We start from the raw sequence: 22,557 nt of genomic DNA on the forward strand, positions 1-22,557 counted from the left end.
CCGCACTCCTCCCCTTTTAATCGGAATTTCTCTGTGTAGTTCCTTAGCACCAGTTCCCATGGCAACAAACACCATCGCTAATGGCCAGCAGTTCAAATACAGGCTTCCCAACATCTGATCCATTTGAATCTGACCATAATTCAGCAGCTTAGTCTGTTGGCTCAGTGGAGTAATTTACTAAACACTCTCCCTCTGGGTGTCTCTCTCCAGGGGGCAAATGGCTTCAAAAGCAGACTGTCTCCTCATGTTTAGAAGCTTGGAAACTTCCTGCCTAGCTCTTGTTCCCATTTTCTGCCTATCAAAGCCCTGAGTAGGCACAGAGTCCTCATATTAAATATATCCCATACACAACTTCCTCCTCCTATTAGATGGGATCATTAAGCTGGAACTCCTATACAGCCCTCAGAGTATTGGCAACATGCGGTATCTTCTAAACAAGAAGCTTTAAAATGGCATTTCTACAAATAGCCACTTTTAATATAGAATGCTTTCAAGATGAGAAAGATGCTTTAAATGTGTAATAGTTATAGAACATGATGATATTCCTTTACAAGAACTGAGTTACATATTAAAAAGGTAAGCATAACCACCAGTCTTTGTAGCCAATCCACTTCATGTCAAATGCATACCTGTGGGCAGTACATCTTTGGATGCACGACAGTTAATGAATAACCTCAGGAGTGTAAGTACTAATGAAGAGAAACAGTGACCTACACACGTCCAATTTACATGAGGGAAATATCGGAAAGATTTCACCATCACGGTCAGAGCCACTAAAATGACACAAAAAAGTCAAAGTGCTGGTCCAAAATGATTTTTTTTTTCCAGTTCAGTTAAGGTTATTTTGTTGTCTTGCACTAGAAATTGTTACAGGTTCCTCTCCACATTTTTAAATTATTAGGATGTATCTTCATATATCTCTCCTAAATTCTTGCTTTTATGAAAGACTTTATACTCTAAAAGAGTATTTGGATATCTTTTGTTTCTGTCAATTTAACAATACTAAGTATAATGAAATCCCTACTCAATGAATGTTATCAAATGGATAGAATGTTGGCTTTTCAACCATGCATATTATTCTCTATTTTCATAGGGAAAGTTATTTTTCTGCTTTTCTATAAGAGATAATATGTAATGACCTGAAAATGGGGGAAAAAACATTTTTCATCACTATTGTTCACTTAAGTAATAATTTCAGATGAGTTAACTGTATAAAATAATACTAATAATCAGGCTGCTTCCTTGCTCTAAAACCTTCTATTGCTTCCAGCTGCTTGTCAAATACAATTCAGACCTTTTGCTGTGGCATCCAGGAATCTACATGGATTGGGCCTATTTTAACAACATTTGCTCCCCATAAATTGCCTGTTTTCCATTCCTCAAACATTTCTGAGTTTAACTTTGCATTTGTTATTTTTGCAACCAAGAAAGTAACTCATTTTCATTTCTTCAGCCAAAATCCAACCCATTTTTAGGGCCTAATCCAAATGTTACTGACTTGATGAAGTTTTCTTTAAATTTACTCACCTTATAAATTTTGAGTACTCACTTTATGTCATGTTCTATTTTAGGTGCTGGAGATGCAACCATGAATAAAAAGGATTAAAGGTTTGGCCCTTAGGGAGCTCACCCTCTTGCACCCTGGATCCTCCTTCCAGCAAAAATTAATCCTTTTCTTATTTTTCTGCAATTTTGAGTTACTGCATTTTACCTCATATGAAATTGTAAGCAGCTCGACTGCCATGGCCTTTTATTGGAATTTCATGTCTGGTGCTGCCTGCCATTAGCCCTCTTTATGCAAAGGCAGAATGATATTAATCTCATTTATTGATTGTTTACATGGTAAACCTTTCACACACACACACTGTCTAATTTAATACCACAACAATCTTGTCATGAAGTGAATCTTACAAGTATTAACCCTATTTTACAGGTTTAGAAAATGAGGCTCAAGAAGATTAAGCAACCTGCCCAAGGCTTCACATTTGCTGGTAGAGAAGCTGTAAGTCAATTCTGGAATTTTTAGACTTAAAGTTCGTACTTTTAACTCCGTGTTATACTGTCTAGGTTAGAAAGTAAAAAAGAGAAAGATTTGGGGGGGGGGGGGGTTAAATGAATAAATCCATGGCCACTTCTTGCCTGCTGGGATCACACCAAGAGGAAGCTGTGCTCCGACTGGGGTCAGGATGCAGTCTGCTTCCATCCCCGCACTCTTCTGGGCCCTCAGAAGCAAAGCATGAGCTACTTCACTGGCAAATCCATCTCCCCCAACACAGACAACTCTAGGGAAAAAAAAGAGAAATTAAGTAAAAGAACAAAAAACTTCAATACAATGGGCAATAATTCATGAAAGCTAGGCTTCAAAATATTTTGTTAATCTTACCCATTTTATATGACTGATCACTCACACATTCCCTCAAACATTTTCGTATGTGTCCATGGATACAAAGACACTAGCACTACACAGGGAAATTTTATTTCAGAAATACAATACCCAGATAATCCCATACAGTCAAAATATGTTTAAATGGGTTAAGCTGCAGAAAGAATTTGAACAAATTAATTCATATCTGACCTGTAATTTTGCTTTAATGTCTGAGAGCACATTATTCTCATTTTGCTTATGTTAATATACTGTTATCTGCAATTCATTTGACTAACACAAATGAAAGCCATAAAATCTTGCTAATTCTCAATATAGCTTTGAACAGACAGACAGAAATAAAAATCACATAAAATATGAAGCTTTAATTTAAGGTACTGCTAATTATCATTAGTATATATGAATGTAGTCATTGCAAACCTAAACTGGTTTTCATCTCTTTGACACTACTATTATATGGCACTTTCAAAATTAGTGCTACTATCCTTTGACCCAAGTTAGCAGTCATCATAATTTTTTAAGACTTTATGGTGAATAGACCTGTAGAGGGAAAATAATCTACAAAAGTAATACATAAGATATTAGTAATTTCTTTTATAATCACTACTAACTCCAGCATTGAGTTAACTCCAGCACTGAATTTAAAAGATACAAAATAATCTTTAGTATAAAAATGTCAACAATTTACCCTAAAGGAGGGAGATTTTTCATAATTGTAAGCAGGTGTCCTAAAGCCAGTGACTACAAGGACCCAGTAGGAATGGAAGTGTATGCCCTATCTACACGGGCAGCAGCTTCTCAGCCCCAGCCCACTCTCATGATAGGAGAAGTAGGCCAAGCAGAACCAGACATGATTTTTCTAGAGATACTAGAATCTGGATTTGAAATGAGCCATCTATTTTTAAATATTGGCAACCAGCATTTAATATACTGTAAAACTCCATGTGCCAACAAAATAGCCCATGGGCCATAATCAGCAGAGGTTGCTGGTTCCCTAAGGTTAGGAAGCTGCAGAATGTGGTATATCCAGAGGCTGAAGGGTACGTTTGCTTTTGATTCCTTCCACCTTCAGAACCTTCTAATCCCTTCATCTGGGTGAGGTTGAATTCTATAGCTGCACATAGACTGGACAATCCAGGTCTACCCTGGTTAGAAGAGACTGAGGTTATGCATCTCTGTCATTTTGGCTAGCAGCATTATTGTTTTTATGTATGAACTGATCCCAGTGGTTCACAACATGGCCACTGAATCAGAGGAAAGGAATTCTATCTACTGCAAGCCAACAATATGTCAGTTACTACTTGATTCAAGCCTTATCTGTCTGATTTCCAAGATCTCTATGAGCAGATTTCCAAACATTTGAACTTAACTTTAACTCCTGGATCCATGCCAGTCTACTGGCCAAGATGTGTGTGGTTTTAAAGAACTACTTAAAGTCATCTGACAAAGCATCTAACTTGGGACCAAAAATTTGACTCTTACATGTAGATTGGCAACATTTGATCCCTGGAATCCTGCATCCAGGTACAGCCTCATGTACATGTCAACTCAATGCTGGAGTTAGTAGAGATAGTTTTTCTATGAGCATGCTCTGTTTGAAAAACCTTTCAACTTTTTTCATGACACAGTCTATGTTAAATCTTGTGAAACTAGTTCAAATGATGGTAATTACAACAATACAGTATTATTTAGTGTGCAATGACTATGTGCCAGCACTGTTCTCAGAACTCTCCATGTACTAAGTCATTTAATTTGAACAATAACTCCATGCAATAGATACTATTATCCTTTTCACAGATTAGGAAATTCAGGCACAGAAAGATCAAGTAACTCTCCAAGATCATACCAATAGTAAATCATACAACAGGTATTTGAAACAAGACAATTAGCCCTAGAGACTGTGCTCCTATTCAATACATTATACTCCTTTCCTCTACATGAAATCCAGAGAAAGTAACTTTATGGTCATTTTATTATTTTGCAAATCAGTTTATTAACAGAACCAATGTGAAGTTGAACGAGTTAGGAAAGAATATATTTATATTGACTGCTTCTGGATCATTAAGCTCAAAGTTGTTTAGTCTAGGAAATATCCTCAATACAAAAATATCACAAGAGTCTAGAAACTACAGAAAAGGGGTGTGTGTGTAACTTTATAATGAGTTAATTTAACCACACTTAAGAACTCTAAAATCTAATACATGAACCTTAAAGTAAATAATTCTTTGCAGGTGGGTACTTCTTGTTTTCAGAATAAGTAAACTTCTATAGCCCCAAGCAGAATGATTCTGTCCAGAAAAATACAACCAGGGACTTAGACCCTATTCCCTTTTCTAAAAGGGCCATAAGAAATGTTCTTTTTAAACGAATGTGTATGCATTTGTCTATCAACCAATATCATCTTTGAAATATTGAGTATATTATTGCATTTTTTGTTTAGACTTTTTCTTTATTAATTAGAGAAAAGAGATAAATTTTTGACCTTGGTAACTAATACAGATATCATGGTCAGTGTTAGGGAACAACAATCTTAGCTAAATAAAGTCTAGATTATTATGGATATAGTTAATGGTAAAATGAACAAAAGAAAAAATGGTTACATCAACAAATTACCCCACCGAAGCAAATAACAAACTGTTAAAATGTTTATAATGCAGAAAAGCTATAGATTAAGCTTAATTACAGTCATACTCATAAATTCAGCTATTACTTCTTCAAGTATCTTTACCTAATATTACCCTTTTCTTTGCCTATATAAAACTTCCTATCCATTGCCAGTACAAATAGGGCAATATGCAAGCTGAACCCTCCTACAAGTGTTAGCAGTGGATCTGAAAGTGTTTGCCAGAACACACTTGGGTGGTACACCAGCTGTCATGAATTAAACTGTTCCTGTTGGCTTTGGAAATATGTCACAATGTGTCTTCATAGAAACATATGTAACTCTTTTAAAAAAAGAAAAAAAAAAAAACATGCAAGATCTTAGCAAAATAGTGCTTTTTAAACATTATTTACCAAATCATTTTGCTTTACTAAATAATACACAGTTTCTTTTTTTTTTTTTTTAATCTAACCCCCCTGCTCTGTATCTACAAATCTTTAGGTGATTTGCTAATCAATCCATATCAATAGCTGGTCTAGAGTCTGGCAGAGATATTTCAAGCTAAAGTACTTGTAAAAATGTGAGCCACTCATCAAAGTGCCACAGGCTATCAGGGTTACCTTATACCACTCTGTGGAGGGGGTACTGGGGTAGGTAGACATAATTTCTCTAATTACTTTTGTTAAACTTTGAACTTGCAATATAATTTCCTACATGTAGCATAGTAATCTTTCTCTCTACCTCTAAATATAAAGCTTTGAGGTCATCTTTTTTTTTTTTTTCCTTTAAATTCATTTTTATTGAAATATATTCACATACCATGCAGTCATACAAAGCATATATTCAATCATTCACAGTACCATTATATAGTTGTGTGTTCATCACCAAAATTAATTTTTGAACATTTTCATTGCTATACATACAAAAATAATATGAATAAAAATTAAAGTGAAAAAGAACAATTAAAGTAAAAAAGAACACTGGGTGCCTTTTCTTTTTCTTCCCCCATTTTCTACTCATCCATCCATACACTGGACAAAGGGGAGTGTGGTCCATATGGCTTTCCCAATCACATTGGAGGTAATCTCTTATCCCATACTCTTCATCCTAACATTTAGTATTGCTATCTGGATTTACCCCTCTCAATTAAATTCCTTTTGAAACTCACATTTTATTTACTATACTTTATTCTTCATCAGCTATTTTATTCTCATCAAAAATACTAAGTATTTCTGAAAAATTACCCTGCTGATGCTTCATTTTGATTGTGTCACTTCCCTCACTGGAACATTCTAATAACTTGTTTGGAAGATCAAAGCCTTTTACTTAAGTTGAAAGACGCAACTGCCCTTCCTAATTTATATGGGCCTTTTGTTGCCCTCCTGCTCATCACCAGGTGACACAGATAATTCACATACTTGCCACCTCTTAAAACCTACAAAATCCATCCTTGCAAAAATCTTCCCTAAAGGAATATGTTTTCACCTCACACATCAATCCAGCACTTTAACAAATCAATTCCGCTAATTTTTGAGAAACAGCTACTTAAGTATATGTTGCTAGCCTAGTTTCTAATGTTTCACCCCATTGAGTAATCTCTGTACATTCTGACAGTACACTGCAAACAACAGTTTCAAATGCCTACTATGAATAAAAAACCTATTTGGTAGTCACTAAATTATAAGAGATTATTAAATTATCATATTTTATTCATTCTGAAAATAACATTTGTTTTATATAAAACATTTGCCCCCAGATCAATCACTGCCAAATTAACCAGCAGGTAGCTACTAAAATGATCAATAAATTCGAAAATGAAGACCACAGTATAGTTATGCCATATGACCAAAATAATGCTTTTCTAGATACTCAGTTTGTTAAATTCAAGAATTAAGGATTTTAGATGCATATGTGGGTACATAGTAGGGTATACTATGATTTTCCACTGTATATAATTAGAGCTCTTCTTTTGCTTGTCTCTGCCAGATCCTGTGAGGTAGCTGGGCATGCCATATTATAATTATTATGTTAATTATTATTACACAGATATGAATGAAATAAAGCCTAATAACCAACATTAAAAATATTTAAAATTCTAGGTACAAATATATAAACACTTACATAAGCTAATAAAAGCTTATATAGAGATGATATATTGACAATATAACCTACCCATCAAATCCACGGAGTTCACATTCCTGAAGCAGTGACAGCGCATGCCCTTCATATTCTGTTACTATTTTAAAAAATAAAAACAAAACACACACACACAAAGTAAAAAATTTAAACAATGATCTACACTTTTTAACTTAGTTTGGCAAAATAATAAGATAAACATATGGAAGATCATAAAAAACATTTTTTCTTGAATATTTATATTTAAATCATGAGAAAGAAGATTAAGTGTTAGCTGCCTGATGTGTTTAATAGCTTTATGTAAAAGAAGGTCCTCAATTTGTTCCAACTACATAAGTCATTTGGGGATAACCTGCACATAGCGGTTAGATAATTCATCTTGTGGCCTGTTTAGTGTTCCCTAAATAATACACATTTCCTTTAAATCAGGAACTTAGGAGCAGCAGTATTTTGAAAATAAGGTATATTAGCTAGCATCGAACAGTCAATGTTAAATTGTTTTGGCAACCTTAAATGAATAAATTGGTTGAATGGTTAGTGTAAGATTTACATACCAGAGGAACGTGTATCTGGAACTGCTAGGCTAAAAAGGAGTTGGGTGTAAAAACGTAAACTAAAGCCAACACCAAACCTGAGGAGGAGGAGGGTGGCACACGGGCCCACCAGAGCTCGGATCCTCAGAGAAAACGAATCTGTCAGTCTGCATCGCTGTCTGCTCAGTCATTGATGCCCTATGAAGTACTGCAGATGCCAGCGAAGACAGGATAAAGTGGCATCCTGCAGATGGCACCGAGCACTGCAACCACATTTAGCATTTCCTAGAGCAGCTCTGCCAGAAGAGATGGCCCAGCTGTATCCACCCATCAAAGAATTCTGCTGACTGACATGACATTGCAGATGGATTTTTTGTGTAAGAATGTGCATCATTATATGCAAGATTACATTAATCTTTCATGCCTGTCTGTCCCCTGGTGCCAGCATAGTTCAAGCTTCTCCCACAATGTTTTTAGATATTGTTGAAAATTATTAGTCTTAGTGTCTGAAAGAATCATTCTGCATCCAGCAGTGTTACATTGTAATTTTCCCATGGCTTATTCAAATGTTGCTAACACTCACATGAATAAAACTTTTTTATCTTTAGTCCTAATCAAAAGAAAGCTATAATAAAACTAAATATCAAATATTCATATTAATATGGTAAGGCTAAGTTAACATAAAAGGTTTTCTACTGATCATTTATAATCACAGCAAATAGTCGCAATCTGAAAATGCAAAATAATAAACTGTCTTACATACACTCATTAAACACAATTAAGGATATTATGAAGAAGTATTTATACTGAGATTCAATTCATCAAGCCTTGCCCTTGTACCAAAGCTTATTTTGGCCTAGCTTTTCAAATCCAATACAAACTTGGCTGAACTTTATGACTGAATGCTATATATATTCAGGAAAAATTTGCAATAATAGTCTTTTTCCTTTGATTTTGCAGATGGAATTTGAATAAACACTAATGTAAACTGTCTAAGAACAGTAATTTTTAAAGTAACATTTTAAAAGTTATATAAAATCACTGATCTGGAACAGAAAGACACAAAACACAAAAGAAACCTGACCACCCAATTCTACAAAACATATTAGCATAATGAGCAAAATGAATAAAGTTCTTGACCTCAGAGTGTTTACATTCCTGAGTGAGAGACAATATATATGAATAAAGAAATGAATATACAATGTAAAGTGGTAATATATTATTATAAAGAAACATAATGTAAGGTAAAAGGATAGAGAGTGATTTGGACTATTATGCAGCTACAGTAGAATAAGTCAAAACATGTATTTGACAGGATAATATGGACTCTGGAACCAAACAGATCCAGATTCAAATCATTCTGCCCGAAATAAACATACATTAAACATTGGGCTGCTAGGCAAATACAGTTTCAAAATAAGTAACCTAGACTCTTGTTTGATCTATTTCCCTTTCCCAATGACATTGCCATCCTATGCCCCTTCTGTATAGGAAATATAGTCTTCACTATTTGCAGGTCTTTGTAAGTTCCCACTGTTAGGATTCCTCCTTCTCTCCCCAGACTCCAGTTTAACTATTACTTTTTACTCCAGTAATGCTCCAGATAATGAATGTTGATGAGGAAATAGGTTGACATAAAATCAGATGAGAATTGATTTAGACATAAGGAAATATTTCTTGATCAGGTGATAAATTCTGTAATGAGAAGATAATGACATGTCATTTTCTTTCCTGTCATATAGGTACTTTATATCTGTCAGCTCAAAACTGAATCTATCATGTCCAACTTTAAATATGTTCTCTCTCAAATATATTGTTCCTTTAGTTTTCTATCATGCACTCCATATTGCCCAAGTGAAAAGAATGAACTTCATCTGAGATTAACCCTCTTCTTACTCTCTACAACCAACCATAGCCAATGCCAGTCTATTTTGCCTTTTAATTACGCTGTGGCATCTCTCCACTCCTCACCCCTAATGCCTCAGATCTGGTCACCACCGTCTTAAACATGAATACTACAATAGCCTCTTCACCAGCATCCCTCTAACCTCCAATGTTCACCTGGATGACCTTTCTCAAACACTTGTTCAATCATATCACTTCCCTGTGTAAAACCCTTTGATGGCTCTTCATTGTCCTGAGGAATAAAGCTCTAACTCCCTAAACTCACATCTCAGTGTCAGAAACAGGACTGGGCTTATACATTCACAACTATTTAAGTGGGTTATGAAAAGAACACTCTGCCCAGACTTCTCCCTCCCTCTAGCTTTACATGGTACATGAAAATTTACTATTGACATTTTTTTATTAAACTGCAGGTAAAACTGGAACGAGTAATACCTCAGGCTACTAACATCTTTTGTGACTCTGGTTTTATTAAATTGTCTAGCTCCCTGCAGGAAGAGAAATGACAGTAGGCATTTCCAAAGAAGGGAAGGCTTTAAGTAGAGCCACAAAGAGTCAATGGGAAACAATACAAGGAGGAGACTTAGTAAAAGTGCAAAAGTTAGAAATAATTCTATAAGGAGGGGCAAAAAGAGGAAGCTGACAACAAACGCAACTTTCATGACAATCCTCCCCAGGACTAGCTAGGAGGTAGGAAATCTCCTCTGGTGGACTGGGCACTCCCATGGGCCCTGAGCTGGCAGTGATCAAGCTGCATTTAGAGAAGCATCTTTGACTATGATGATGGAAAAGGTCTAGAAGCTTCATTAATACAAAGTATGACTGAAGGAGATGGGTAAGCCCATGGCAAACAAGATCAAAGAGAGACAAGATACCCGTGTTTAAATATCTCGTGTATAATACGCTTATACATGAGAAGATACACATTTATTAAGTAGATAAAAATTACAAGGAGGCAAGTGTCACTTCACATGGCCTCCATGGATGGTTATGCAGTTTCTACCCAGCACAAGGGCACTTGCTCAAAGAGACAGGCAGGTTTGCAATCCAGCCAATGCTCCTATTCAGCATGCTGGATAGCCTTGCACTGAATCAACCCAGAATAAGGTGCACCTTTTTCTAAGCACAGAGGAGGTGACTTTTTCTAATGTGCATGAGTGCAGAGTGACTCTGAACTCAAAGTAAGAATGTCTCACAGTATCATCCAGTAATGGCACATAAAGCCTCTCGTGTTGATGCCCAAGCTAAGGCTGGGTGATCCTCCACAGGGCACATGCCACAGGTGCTCCACCACATGGTGGGGGGGGGGGGGGGGAGTTGGACTTGATGGCCTCTGCAGTTCTTTTCAGTCCGATTTCTCTCCTGCCATTTTAACTTTATTGTTCTGCATATTTTCCCATAAATCTACCATCTCTCAAAATTCCTTTCTCACACTTAAAGATGTATTCCTTACAGCCTGCTTTATTTTGGGAGTAAGATAAAGAAAAGATATCATATATGCCAGCATGGGTTTGCTACTCCTGTTCTTTGATTTGGGTAACAATCGGTTATTAGGAAAATACTTCCGTTCTTTCCAGGTTCCAGAGTTCTTCTAATGTCAGTATTAGATAATATCTTGCATTGGGGTGGGGTATCAAAGGGGAGATTCAACCTTAACTAAATATTTCAAGATTCTGATCTTCATTAGGAAGTTGAGTTTCAGCACAAGCCAAAATGAAACATTTTTTTAATGGAGTAAGATGGATTTTCAAAAGAAATTTATGGAAAAATTGCTTCAAAAATTGTCAAATCTTAATATTATTAATTTTATGAAGCAGAAACTGAGGTTGGTCTATTAAGCTAAGCATATCACATTCATGTAAAAACTCCAAGTCTCACCCTAACATGAATTTTGAAAGTTTTCTTTCAGCCAATCTTTGAAAACATTTTGTAGAGAGAAATGATAGATTTGAATTTTCCCTTTTCCTTGTAAATCATCTCTAACTAAACCACAAGTTACAAATACGAGAGCATAATTCTTTCCTACAACTTAATTTTAATTCGGAAATTCCTCTTGAGTTTTTCATGGTAGTTTCTGTTGAATCCTATTGTAGATGACTTCTGAGGTGGCTGTCCTTCCCACAAAGATGGTCCTGTAACCTTATTTACATTGTGAGACCCTCTGATTCACTGATGAGCAAAACCAGATCACTCTGAATCACTTCCCCAGGAATTTAGAATTGGTACTAAGAGGTTCTAATTACACCCTGGGCCTGTCTTCTGAACAGGCCTGTTATGCGACACTGTTCATCAATTACAGTTTATTGCAAATTTATATTGTATATTAAGGAGTCATAAAAATAAAGCCAGGAAAGGTGAGGGTGTGATTCGCAATAGCATTGAAGCTCTTTCCCCTTAATTCTACCCCACCGCATCCCCCACCATGATCAGGGGAAAAATAAGAGATTCCAGGAAACAAAGGAAGCTTCGACCACCAAATTCAAAAAGCCAAAAAGAATGTTACTAATCTTCTTTCCATTAATTTTAGCACTAGAAAATTTCCATTTTCCTTGGCACAAGCCTAGCACCTTTCTTATTTTAGATAATGAATTTAAGCTTCTGGCTGCTCTAAATTTATCTAAGACCAGCAGTTCAGTGCTTCATTTTGACCTAACCAGCAGGGGTCAGAGTTAGAGCAGAAACAACCTAATGAAGGATTCCATGGAAAGACATCAAACATGTAAGTGAGCAAAAATCAATTGCTTGACAAACTGCAGAAATAATGTGTAAACAACAAAAATCTAAATGAAGCTACCAAAACTTGTACAGCTCCCTTTAAAATAATACCTAATAATTTGTAAAGCCTAAACAACTGTTCTAAAGAGAAAACACTTACATTGCAATAAAAATAATATAATAAAAAAGAAAACAAAATAATTAAGTTATAATCCTGAAGCCAGCTACACTAGGTTATGAATGCACATAAAAACCTTTAAATATTACAAGTAGCATCCTAAATTTGGATTAGGAAAAAACATTAGGTTACCTCACTTCCTTAACTTTTTTTAATGTAAAATTATATTCTGTAAATGACTTACTTGTTACATTAGTCTTTATTCCTGCAAGCGTCAACAGAGGTGCAACCTTCTCATAATAGAGCTGGGTAGCTTCTTTTTTATGACTTTGAGGGTTAAGGAGTACTTTTAATGACTTTGGTCTGTTTGAAAAACCTAAAAGGAAAATGCAGTTTAAAAATCTGTCAGCATTTTTCTTTGCTCTAACACTAATTAGAATGTTAGACACACATTTAAAGAGAATTTACTATTTTTATTTGAAATCTCATGCAAGAGTTTTCATGAATACAGCATTATTTTAAAACATTTATGTTTCCCCAAACAGTGAAATAGGAATGTCCCTCTTAAAATAAATCATTAATTATAATGAAGCATTTAATTTATGAAGCAAGAGGTGAATGAAAGCAGCTTTGTGAATATTAGGCAATATTCATGTTTATTTATCAAATCACACTTAATAGATCAAATGTACTTGTAGCATTTGTCCCTGAGAAAAAGCAATGGACTGTAACAAAGCAAGGGTCCATACACTCTCCTTAAACATTCTCATTATTGGAATGAGGCGCCTCGGCAACCCTAGGGCTTGTGACGCTGACCGTATGATGAGCCCAAGGTTGAGTGGAAATAAGCAGGGATGAGTCAGTGCCAGCACCAGGAGCAGTGCAAACTGGTGGCAAAAATGAGGGTTTCTGTCAGGAATCAAGCCTGAAAAGGGGCCAGGGGAGCAAGAACTATTCTCCTGCGAATTGGGAAAAGACCGCCTCTCAGCGGGGATTCGATGATAGTGCTGCCTCACAGTTGGGGCTGAGATTTGATACTACAATTTTCTGAGATAGCAAGATGCTTATCACTTAGAACACAGTTGGAGCAGGTGAAAAGCAAATTTTCTGTTGTTAAGAAAGGGCAGGCAGGATGAGGAGCCAAAAGAAAGCTGACGACTGTTTCTCTTATGGTGAGATGCTCTAAGAGGGCTATATTTCAAGGTTCAAAAAGCAGTTACTAACATCCATTTTCTAGTAAAATCATCACTAAAGACAAATGAAAAATGTCCATTATACCAAAGTCAGTTCTTGTGCATCCTGAAATAGAGACAATATTTCATTTCTCATCATATTTGACACAATAAAATATTTCAACAGCACATATGGCTTTACATTCAGGGAGTTTCAGATGAAGAAGAGAGAGGGCCACCCTGAACTCCTTCAGTATTCTCCATAAACTGCTCCAGGGTCCCCATCTTGGTAAGAGACCTCCATCTGCCTCCCAGGTACCCAGGCTTGAAACTTCAAAGCTGTGCTCAATTGCTTCCTTTCTCTACCGCTGTTCTAGTTTGCTAATGCTGCTGGAATGCAAAACACCAGAAATGGATTGGCTTTTATACAGGGGGTTGATTTGGTTACAAAGTTACAGTCTTAAGGCCATAAAGTGTCCAAGGTAAGTCATCAACAATTGGGCACCTTCACTGGAGGATGGCCAATGGTGTCCGGGAATCCTCTGTTAGCTGGGAAGGCACGTGGCTGGTGTCTGCTCCAAAGTTCTGATTTCAAAATGGCTTTCTCCCAAGATGTTCCTCTCTAGGCTGCAGTTCCTCAAAAACATCACTCTCAGTTGCTCTTGGAATGTTTGTCCTCTCTTAGCATCTCCGGAGCATGAGTCTGCTTTCAACGGGCCATCTTCAAACTGTCTCTCATCTGCAGCTACTCTCTCAGCTTCTGTGCATTCTTCAAAGTGTCCCTCTTGGCTGTAGCAAGCTCACTCCTTCTGTCTGAGCTTATATAGTGCTATAGTAAACTAACCAAGGCCCATGCTGAATGGGTGGGGCCATGCCTCCATGGAAACCATCCAATCAAAGTCATCATCCACAGTTGGGTGGGTCACATCTCCACAGAAACACTCAAAGAATTATAATCTAGTTAACAGTGATACGTCTGCCCACACAAGATTACATCAAAGATAATGGCATTTGGGGGGACACAATAAATTCATACTGGCACAGTCCTCAACCCTCTCCAAATTCCTTCATTCAAATGAGTGCCCAAATGCATGAGACAATATCTACTTACTTCCATGCCTTCTTTCCTTTCTTGGTGTCATGCTCTGACTTGGTATTTTTTGAGGCCTCTGTGCCCTTGCTATTCTCCTTTTTCTAACTCATCCTCCTGCATCACAGGTCTGATTAACTTGCCACTGTTCAAACACTGCCATGGGCTCATCTCTGCCTCCAGGACAAGCCCAACCCCTTTTAAATGATATCCAGAGCCTTTCCTCTCCAAATTCCAACCTATATTCTCTCTCTCACGCATATAGTCAATGAACATTTATTGAGCAACAGTGTTGAATCTAAGAAGAGAGGCAAAATAATTAAAATATGGCTCATACTTGAAAGGAGATGTAGCCATGGAACAAAAGAGTACAGTACAGTATAGATTTGGTATAGAAAGGCACAAAGTGCAATGGAGTATACAAGAGAAGAATGGTTAATTCTTATTAGGGGTTGGAAAAGGATTCATGGAGAACGGAGTATTTTGGTTGGTCTTTTGGCTCATGCAGTATTCATTACGTGGAATTCTTTCCACATCTCATCTCATCCTACCCCTTATCAAAACAGCAGTGGTGGGACAAAGGAGAGAATTCTAAGCAGTGAGACCATCATGAGCAAATGTATAAGCTATGTAAGCACAGAGGATTTTTATGTTCCATTTTAGCTCCATTTTCATGCTTCAGAGGCACCATATGATTTGCCAAATACCGATAGGCCAGGCTTTCCTTTGTTGAGGCTGTTTGCTCTTCCCACTCCACCCAGCCCCATTTCTACCAAAATTTCACCACTTTTTTGAAGTTAACTCACTGAAGCCCAGAAAAAAAATCACCATCAGAATTCACTTCCCTGGCTTCTCTGTTCCCATTTTATTCCTTGTATTTCTATTATGAAATGTAAGCCATCTACCCACACACACAAATAAAAACCCTCTGGAGAACCTAAGACGGTGGCTAGGTGAGACAGGCAAAAACACACCTCCGTGAAAAATACTAGATAAAAACCAGAAGGTGACCCAGAATACCAGTTTCAGCAATGCACCAGCTGGACAAGGTCTGCTAGAACCACAGAGACTGTGCACTTGGTAAAACTTGGAGTCTGCATTCTGAAACAAGTGAGTAAGCTGGCTGAAAGACCCGCAGCCGCGCTGCAGTGTGGGGAAGCTGGGGGTTGGCGTTTGGAGACAGACTGGTTCTTTAAAAAAAAAAAAAAAAGGGAAAAACCCAGGAGCGCTGCAGTTGCGACTGTGGGAACCGCGCAGTGAAGCACGGCAGGAGCAGGCTGAGCCAATCTCTCGGAGCCTGGCGTGGAGGATAGCTCACTGCAGATTCCCTCAAGGCCAGGGGAGTGGAGAGGAGAGCCAAAAGGAGAAAGAAACCCCACTGCTTGCAGCCGGCTCGCCGGTGGGCTGGATAAACTCCTGCCTAGGTCCATGCCCACAGCCCAGAGCTGCGCCAGTTGTCCCAGAGCGGGGAAGGAGGAACTGTGTGAAAAGGGGGGGATTGAGATGCTCCATTCAGCCATCTTTGCATCAGGCTGAGAGCACCCCTGCACAGCCCGGCAGCCCGGGGCTTCCCTTAAGGGATGGCACGCACTTGTGACATAGCACAGCCTTCCCTCAGCAGAGGTCCTGGAAGATCATAGCTGAGAAGGGGGGCCCGCTCAGAAAACCCAGGGACACTACATCAATGCCAGTGGTTTGTGGGTCAGCGACAGAGAAAATCTGGGGCAAAACTGAAATAAAGGCTTAGACTCTTGCAACAGCCTTGAATCCCCAGGAACACCTGGGAGGTTTGAATATTAAAGCTGCCCTGCCTCCCTAACCACCCAGACACACGCCCCACATTCAGGGTGGACAGCTCCAACAACACACCCAAACTGAGTTCACCAACTGAACCCCACAAGAATCATTTCCCCACACACCACAAAGACAAAGTTGAAGACAACTGACTTGAGGGGTATAGGCGACTCGCAGATGCCACCTGCTGGTTAGTTAAAGTGTACACCACCAACTTGTATTTCTGAAATATTAGATTGGTATATATTTTTTTACAACTTGAAAGAACCCTATCAAGCAAAGCAAATGCCAAGAGGCCAAAAACAATAGAAAATCTTAATGCATATGATAAAACCAGACGATATGAAGAACCCAATCCCAAACACCCAAATCAAAATATCAGAAGAGACACAGTACTTGGCACAATTAATCAAAGAACTACAATCGAGGAACGAAAACATGGCAAAGGATATAAAGGACATGAAGAAGACCATGATACAGGATATAAGCGACATAAAGAAGACCCTAGAAGAGCATAAAGAAGAAATTGCAAGAGTAAATAAAAAAAATAGAAGATCTTATGGAAATAAAAGAAACTGTTGGCCAAATTAAAAAGACTCTGGATGCTCATAATACAAGATTAGAGGAAGGTGAATAACGACTCAGTGTCCTAGAAGTCCACAGAACAGAAAATGAAAGAACAAAAGAAAGAATGGAGAAAAAAATCGAAAAAATCAAAATGGATCTCAGGGATACAATAAAGAAAATAAAATGTCCAAAATTAAGACTCATTGGTATCCCAGAAGGGGAAGAGAAGGAAAAGGTCTAGAAAGAGTATTCAAAGAAATTGTTGGGGAAAACTTCCCAAACCTTCTACACAATATAAATACACAAAGAATAAATGCCCAGCGAACTCCAAATAGAATAAATCCAAATAAACCCACTCCAAGACATATTCTGATCAGACTCTCAAATACTGAAGAGAAGGAGCAAGTTCTGAAAGCAGCAAGAGAAAAGCAATTCACCACATACAAAGGAAACAATGTAAGACTAAGTAGTGACTAGTCAGCGGCCACCATGGAGGCGAGAAGGCACTGGCATGACATATTTAAAATTCTGAGAGAGAAAAATTTCCAACCAACAATACTTTATCCAGCAAAACTCTCCTTCAAATTTGAGGGAGAGCTTAAATGTTTCACAGACAAACAAATGCTGAGAGATTTTGCTAATAAAAGACCTGTCCTACTTCAGATACTAAAGGGAGCCCTACCAACAGAGAAACAAAGAAAGGAGAAAGAGATATAGAGAATTTTAACAGACATATATGGAACCTTACATCCCAAATCACCAGGACACTCATTTTTCTCTAGTGATCATGGATCTTTCTCCAGAATGGACCATACACTGGGACATAAAACAAGCCCCAATAAATTAAAAAAAAAAAAAAATGAATGTATTCAAAGCACATTCTCTGACCACAATGGAATACAAATAGAAGTCAATAATTTTTGAATTGTAACTCCACTATTTACTTCCTACATGATATAAAATACACAAACTCTAATGACAAATCAGTGGTTTTGAACTCAATGTAAAACATGGAATTTTTGACAAGAACTATATAAAGGTGGGGGAATGGAGGAGTATAGGAACATAGTTTATGTGTCCTATTGAAGTTAAGTTGGTATTAAAGAAAAACAAGATTGTTATGGATTTAAGAGGTTAATTTTAAGCCCCACAGTAAACACAAAGAAATTATCAGAGAATATGACCATGGAGATGAAAAGTAGAGTATGGGTTAAGAGAAATGGGGGAAGGGGCAATGGGGAGTTAAGAAATGAGTGTAGGGTTGCTGTTTGAAGTGAAGGGAAATTTCTAGTAATGGATGGTGGGAAGATGATAGCATTACAACATTCTAAATGTGATTAATCCCACTAATGGAATGCTAGGGAGGGGGTGGAATGGGAAAATTTAGGCTGTATATATGTTTCCACAATTGAGGGAAAAAAAAAAAAAGTCTAAATAGATGACAATTGAATGCCAAGGATGACCCTGGATGGGATCTGAGGATGGAGGACAGGAGACTCAATGGGACACAGTTGAGACATAAGGAAAAAAAAAAAAAAAAAAAAAGGAAATATAGAATGTAAGCTTTGTATCAATGTTGAATCTCTTGTACTTCTTAGCTGCGCTTAATGGGATGGCATAAAAGAATGTTCTTGTTCATGGGAATTGTATATGTGAATTATAGTGTTTGTTCAAGGAGGTATGCAGCTAGCTCTCATATGTTCAGAAGACAGAGCAATAGATGATGGATGATAGATAGGGAGGGAGGGAGGGAAAGAAATATAGGTGTGGCAGCATGTTCAAGTTGGTGGATTGGGGTATCGGGGGAGGGGGGTCAGGGTATGCTGGAGTTCAGTGTATGGGGTTTGTATTGTTTTTGCAACTGTTCCTATAACTTTGAATTTATTTCAAAATAAAATTTAAAAAAAAAAAGCCCTCTGAAGACCTAATACCTTGGGGCTCCCACTGGCCAAACCTGGGGCAATAAAAAATGAGTAATGACAATAATGTATTATACTCCATTGAATTAAAATATGAAACCCTCCATGAGGCATACTAAAATGAAACAGAGGGGAAGGAAGGAAAAATCTTTCTTATAGTCAAATAATAACTAGTATACATTATAGAAAAAATTATATAGTGTTCAAAAATCATGACTTTAAACTATAATAACAATTGATTAAGGCAAGAATCAGCAAAGGCTGATATATATTTTGGGGAACAAAATACATACATTCTTAAACTCTATCCTATATAGTACTCTAATTACAAAGGGTAAAAAGGCACCTTTACAGTGGAGAAATCCAGCAGACACCACCTTCACCAAATGATCAAAGTTACATTCTTTCTGGTACAAAATGATACACGTGCTTCATGATGTGATCCACTGAGAACACACAATTTCTGTGGTATTCCTGTTGTCAGCACACAATGTGAATCCACCATGATGAAATGCTCAGACAACCCAAGTTAAGTGACATTGCACAAAACTGTATACATAACAACCTTACACACTGCAAAAATGCCAAGGCCATAAAGGACCAAAAGGGAAAAAAAAAGACTAATGAGCTGTTTCAGAGTAGAGAATACTAAAGCAATACGAGGACTAAAGGCAATCATGGTCCTGGTTAAGTTAAAAAAATAAAAAAATAAAAAAAAATAAAAACTGCTTCAAAGGACAGTATTTCTGTCCTTTAACTAGGCCATTGCTGTCCTTGACTAGGAAAGATTAAGCATTTTCTTTAAATGCAATTTTATTGAAATATATTCACATAACATACAATCATCCAAAGTGTACAACTGCTCACAGTATCATACAGTTGTGCATTCATCACCACAATCAATTTTTGAACATTTTCATTACCCCAAAAAAATAAAAATAAGAATAAAAATAAAAGTGAAAAAGAACACCCAAAATATCCCAAATCCCTCTTCCCCCAATATTATTTATTTACTTTTTGTCTCCATTTTTCTACTTATTTGTCCATATACTGGGTAAAGGGAGAGTATGAGCCATAAGGTTTTCACAATCACACGGTCACACCATATAAGCTATATAGTTATATGATCATCTTCAAGAATCAAGGAAATTGGATTGCACTTCAACAGTTTCAGATACTTCCTTTTAGCTATTCTAAAAAACTAAAAACTAAAAACTAAAAAGGGATATCTATATAATGCATGAGTTACTTCCAGAATGACCTCTCTACTCCATTTGAAATCTCTCAGCCACTGAAACTTTACTGTGTTTCATTTCTCTTCCCCGTTTGGGTCCAGAAGGTTTTCTTAATCCTACAATGCCAGGTCATGTCCCACATTGTCAGGGAGAATAACACCCCTGCAAGTCATGTCCCACATAGGGGAAGTCTACCTGCAGAATTGGCTTCAAGAGAGAGGCCACATCTGAGTAACAAAATAGGTTCTCTGGAGGTGACTCTCAGTCAAAATTATAAGTAGGCTTAGCCTCTCCTTTGTAGTAACAAGCTTCATAAGTGTAAGCCCCAAGACCAAGGACTCGGCCTCCTAAACTGGTAGTCCCCAGTGCTTACATGTATATCAGGAATTTCCCAGCTGTGGAAGTTTAATATTTCCACATTTTCCCCCAGTCCTTCAAGGGGGCTTTGCAAATACATTTTATTCTCTGCCTAAATTACTCTGGGATGTATTGGGGTTTAATACTAGCCTGTACAAACCAACAAGATCTCACTTCCTATTCAAGGTTCCATGTAATTATGGTATTCAAGTAAACTGACCATACATGTTAAATTATATAGTGTGCTACAGAAAATATAGATTTTTGCACCAAATAAACATCTCTTCCTTTGGTCCCACATAGAAGCCAAAGTTTTAAAACACAGTTAATATCATCCTCTACCCTTTAGTCCAATTTATCCCAATCTCAACCAAGTCCATTTCATTTGTATCTCCAATTGAAGTCTGATCCTCCTTTTCAGCCTCTTCAACAGTTGATTCATGGGCAATGCCAACACTCACAGTTGCCAAACTCTGGCTCTGAGTCCCAGGAGCCACACAGACACTCAAAGCTCCAGGGACCAACCAGGTCACACACAAATAGCTCAGCATCTCAGAATTTAGAAATAACTGTTTCAACTCATGAATAGCTGTGACTGCTCTAAGAGCTTACAATCTAGGAACCTTCCCCTGATAACCCATGCTCCCAGATTCAATTCTCAAAGTTTGCACATCATTATTAGTCTATATTAGTGAGGCGTTACAATGTTTATCTTTTCATTTCTGGCTTATCTCACTCAACCTACTGTCTTCAAGGTCCATTCACTTAGTGGCATACCTCACAACTTCATTTCTTCTTGCTGCTACTCAATATTCCATTGTATGTATATACCACAGTTCACCATTCGGTTTATCAGTCACTGTACTCTTAGGCTGCCTCCATCCATTGCAAATCATGAATACTGCCACCACAAACACCAGTGTGCAAATGTCCACTCACGTCCCCACTCTCAGTTCTTCCAAGTATACAACAAGTAACAGGGTTGCAGAACCATATGGCAACCCGATACTTAGCTTCCTGTGGAACCACCACACTGCCCTCCAGATGGGCTGCACCATTCTACTTCCCCACAAACAGTGAACAGGTACATCCTTCTCTCCACATTTCCTCAAACACTTGTATACCTTTGTTTATTTTTTAAACAGTTTTATTCACACACCATACAATCCATCCTAAGTTAACAATCAATGGTTCTCAGTATAATCACATAGTTAGGTATTCACCACCACAATCTATATGAGGACATTTCCATTTCAATTCTATTTTGTTTACAAGAGACTCACCTTAGACCCAAAGACACAAATAGGTTGAAAGTGAAAGGATGGAAAAAGACATTCCATGTAAATAGTAATCAAAAAGAGCTAGGATAGCTATACTAATATCAGACAAAATAGCCTTTAAGTCAACAAGTGTTACAAGAGACAAAGAAGGACACTGCATATTAATAAAAGGGATATTCTACCAAGAAGAAATAACAATCAAATATTTATGCACCTAACCACAGCACCCCAAAATACATAGGCCTAACAAGAACAAAACTGAAGGGAAAAATAGACACCTCTACAATATTACTTGGAGGCTTCAATACACCACTGTCATTAAAAGACAGAACATCTAGACAGAAGATCAATAAGGAAACAGAGAACTTGAAGACATGATAAATGACTTAGACTTAACAGACATATACAGAACATTGTACCCCAAAACAGCAGGATATATACTCTTCTCAAGTATACATGGATCATTCTCCAGGACAGACCACCTCTTGGGTCACAAAACAAGTCTCAATACATTTGAAAAGATGGAAATTATACAAAACATCTTCTCTGACCAAAATGGAATGAAGCTGGAAATCGATAACAAGCAAAGAACTGGAAAATCCACAAATATATGGAAGTTAAATAACACACTCAAACTACCAGTGGGCCAAAAAAAAAAATCACAAGGGAAAGCAGTAAATATCTCGAAACAAATGAAAATGAGATACACCATATCCAAACTTATGGGATGCAGTGAAGGCAGTGTTTGGAG

The 22,557-nt window shown here is 37.4% G+C and overlaps 1 protein-coding gene across 8 annotated transcripts in view; it reads right to left on the reverse strand.

Moving 5' to 3' along the window:
* Positions 1–22,557, reverse strand: part of CERKL (ceramide kinase like) — a 245,433-nt gene that overhangs the window by 128,193 nt on the left and 94,683 nt on the right. For all 8 annotated transcript variants that reach the window (XM_037850466.1, XM_037850461.1, XM_037850463.1 and 5 more), the window contains 3 exons: positions 12,637–12,768; positions 7,158–7,221; positions 2,140–2,282 (listed from right to left, as the gene is read on the reverse strand). In XM_037850466.1, the coding sequence (XP_037706394.1) occupies positions 2,140–2,282; positions 7,158–7,221; positions 12,637–12,768 (339 nt within the window). The remainder of the gene's footprint in view (positions 1–2,139; positions 2,283–7,157; positions 7,222–12,636; positions 12,769–22,557) is intronic.

The sequence above is a fragment of the Choloepus didactylus genome, chromosome 9, assembly GCF_015220235.1.
Source record: "Choloepus didactylus isolate mChoDid1 chromosome 9, mChoDid1.pri, whole genome shotgun sequence".
Taxonomy (NCBI): domain Eukaryota; kingdom Metazoa; phylum Chordata; class Mammalia; order Pilosa; family Megalonychidae; genus Choloepus; species Choloepus didactylus.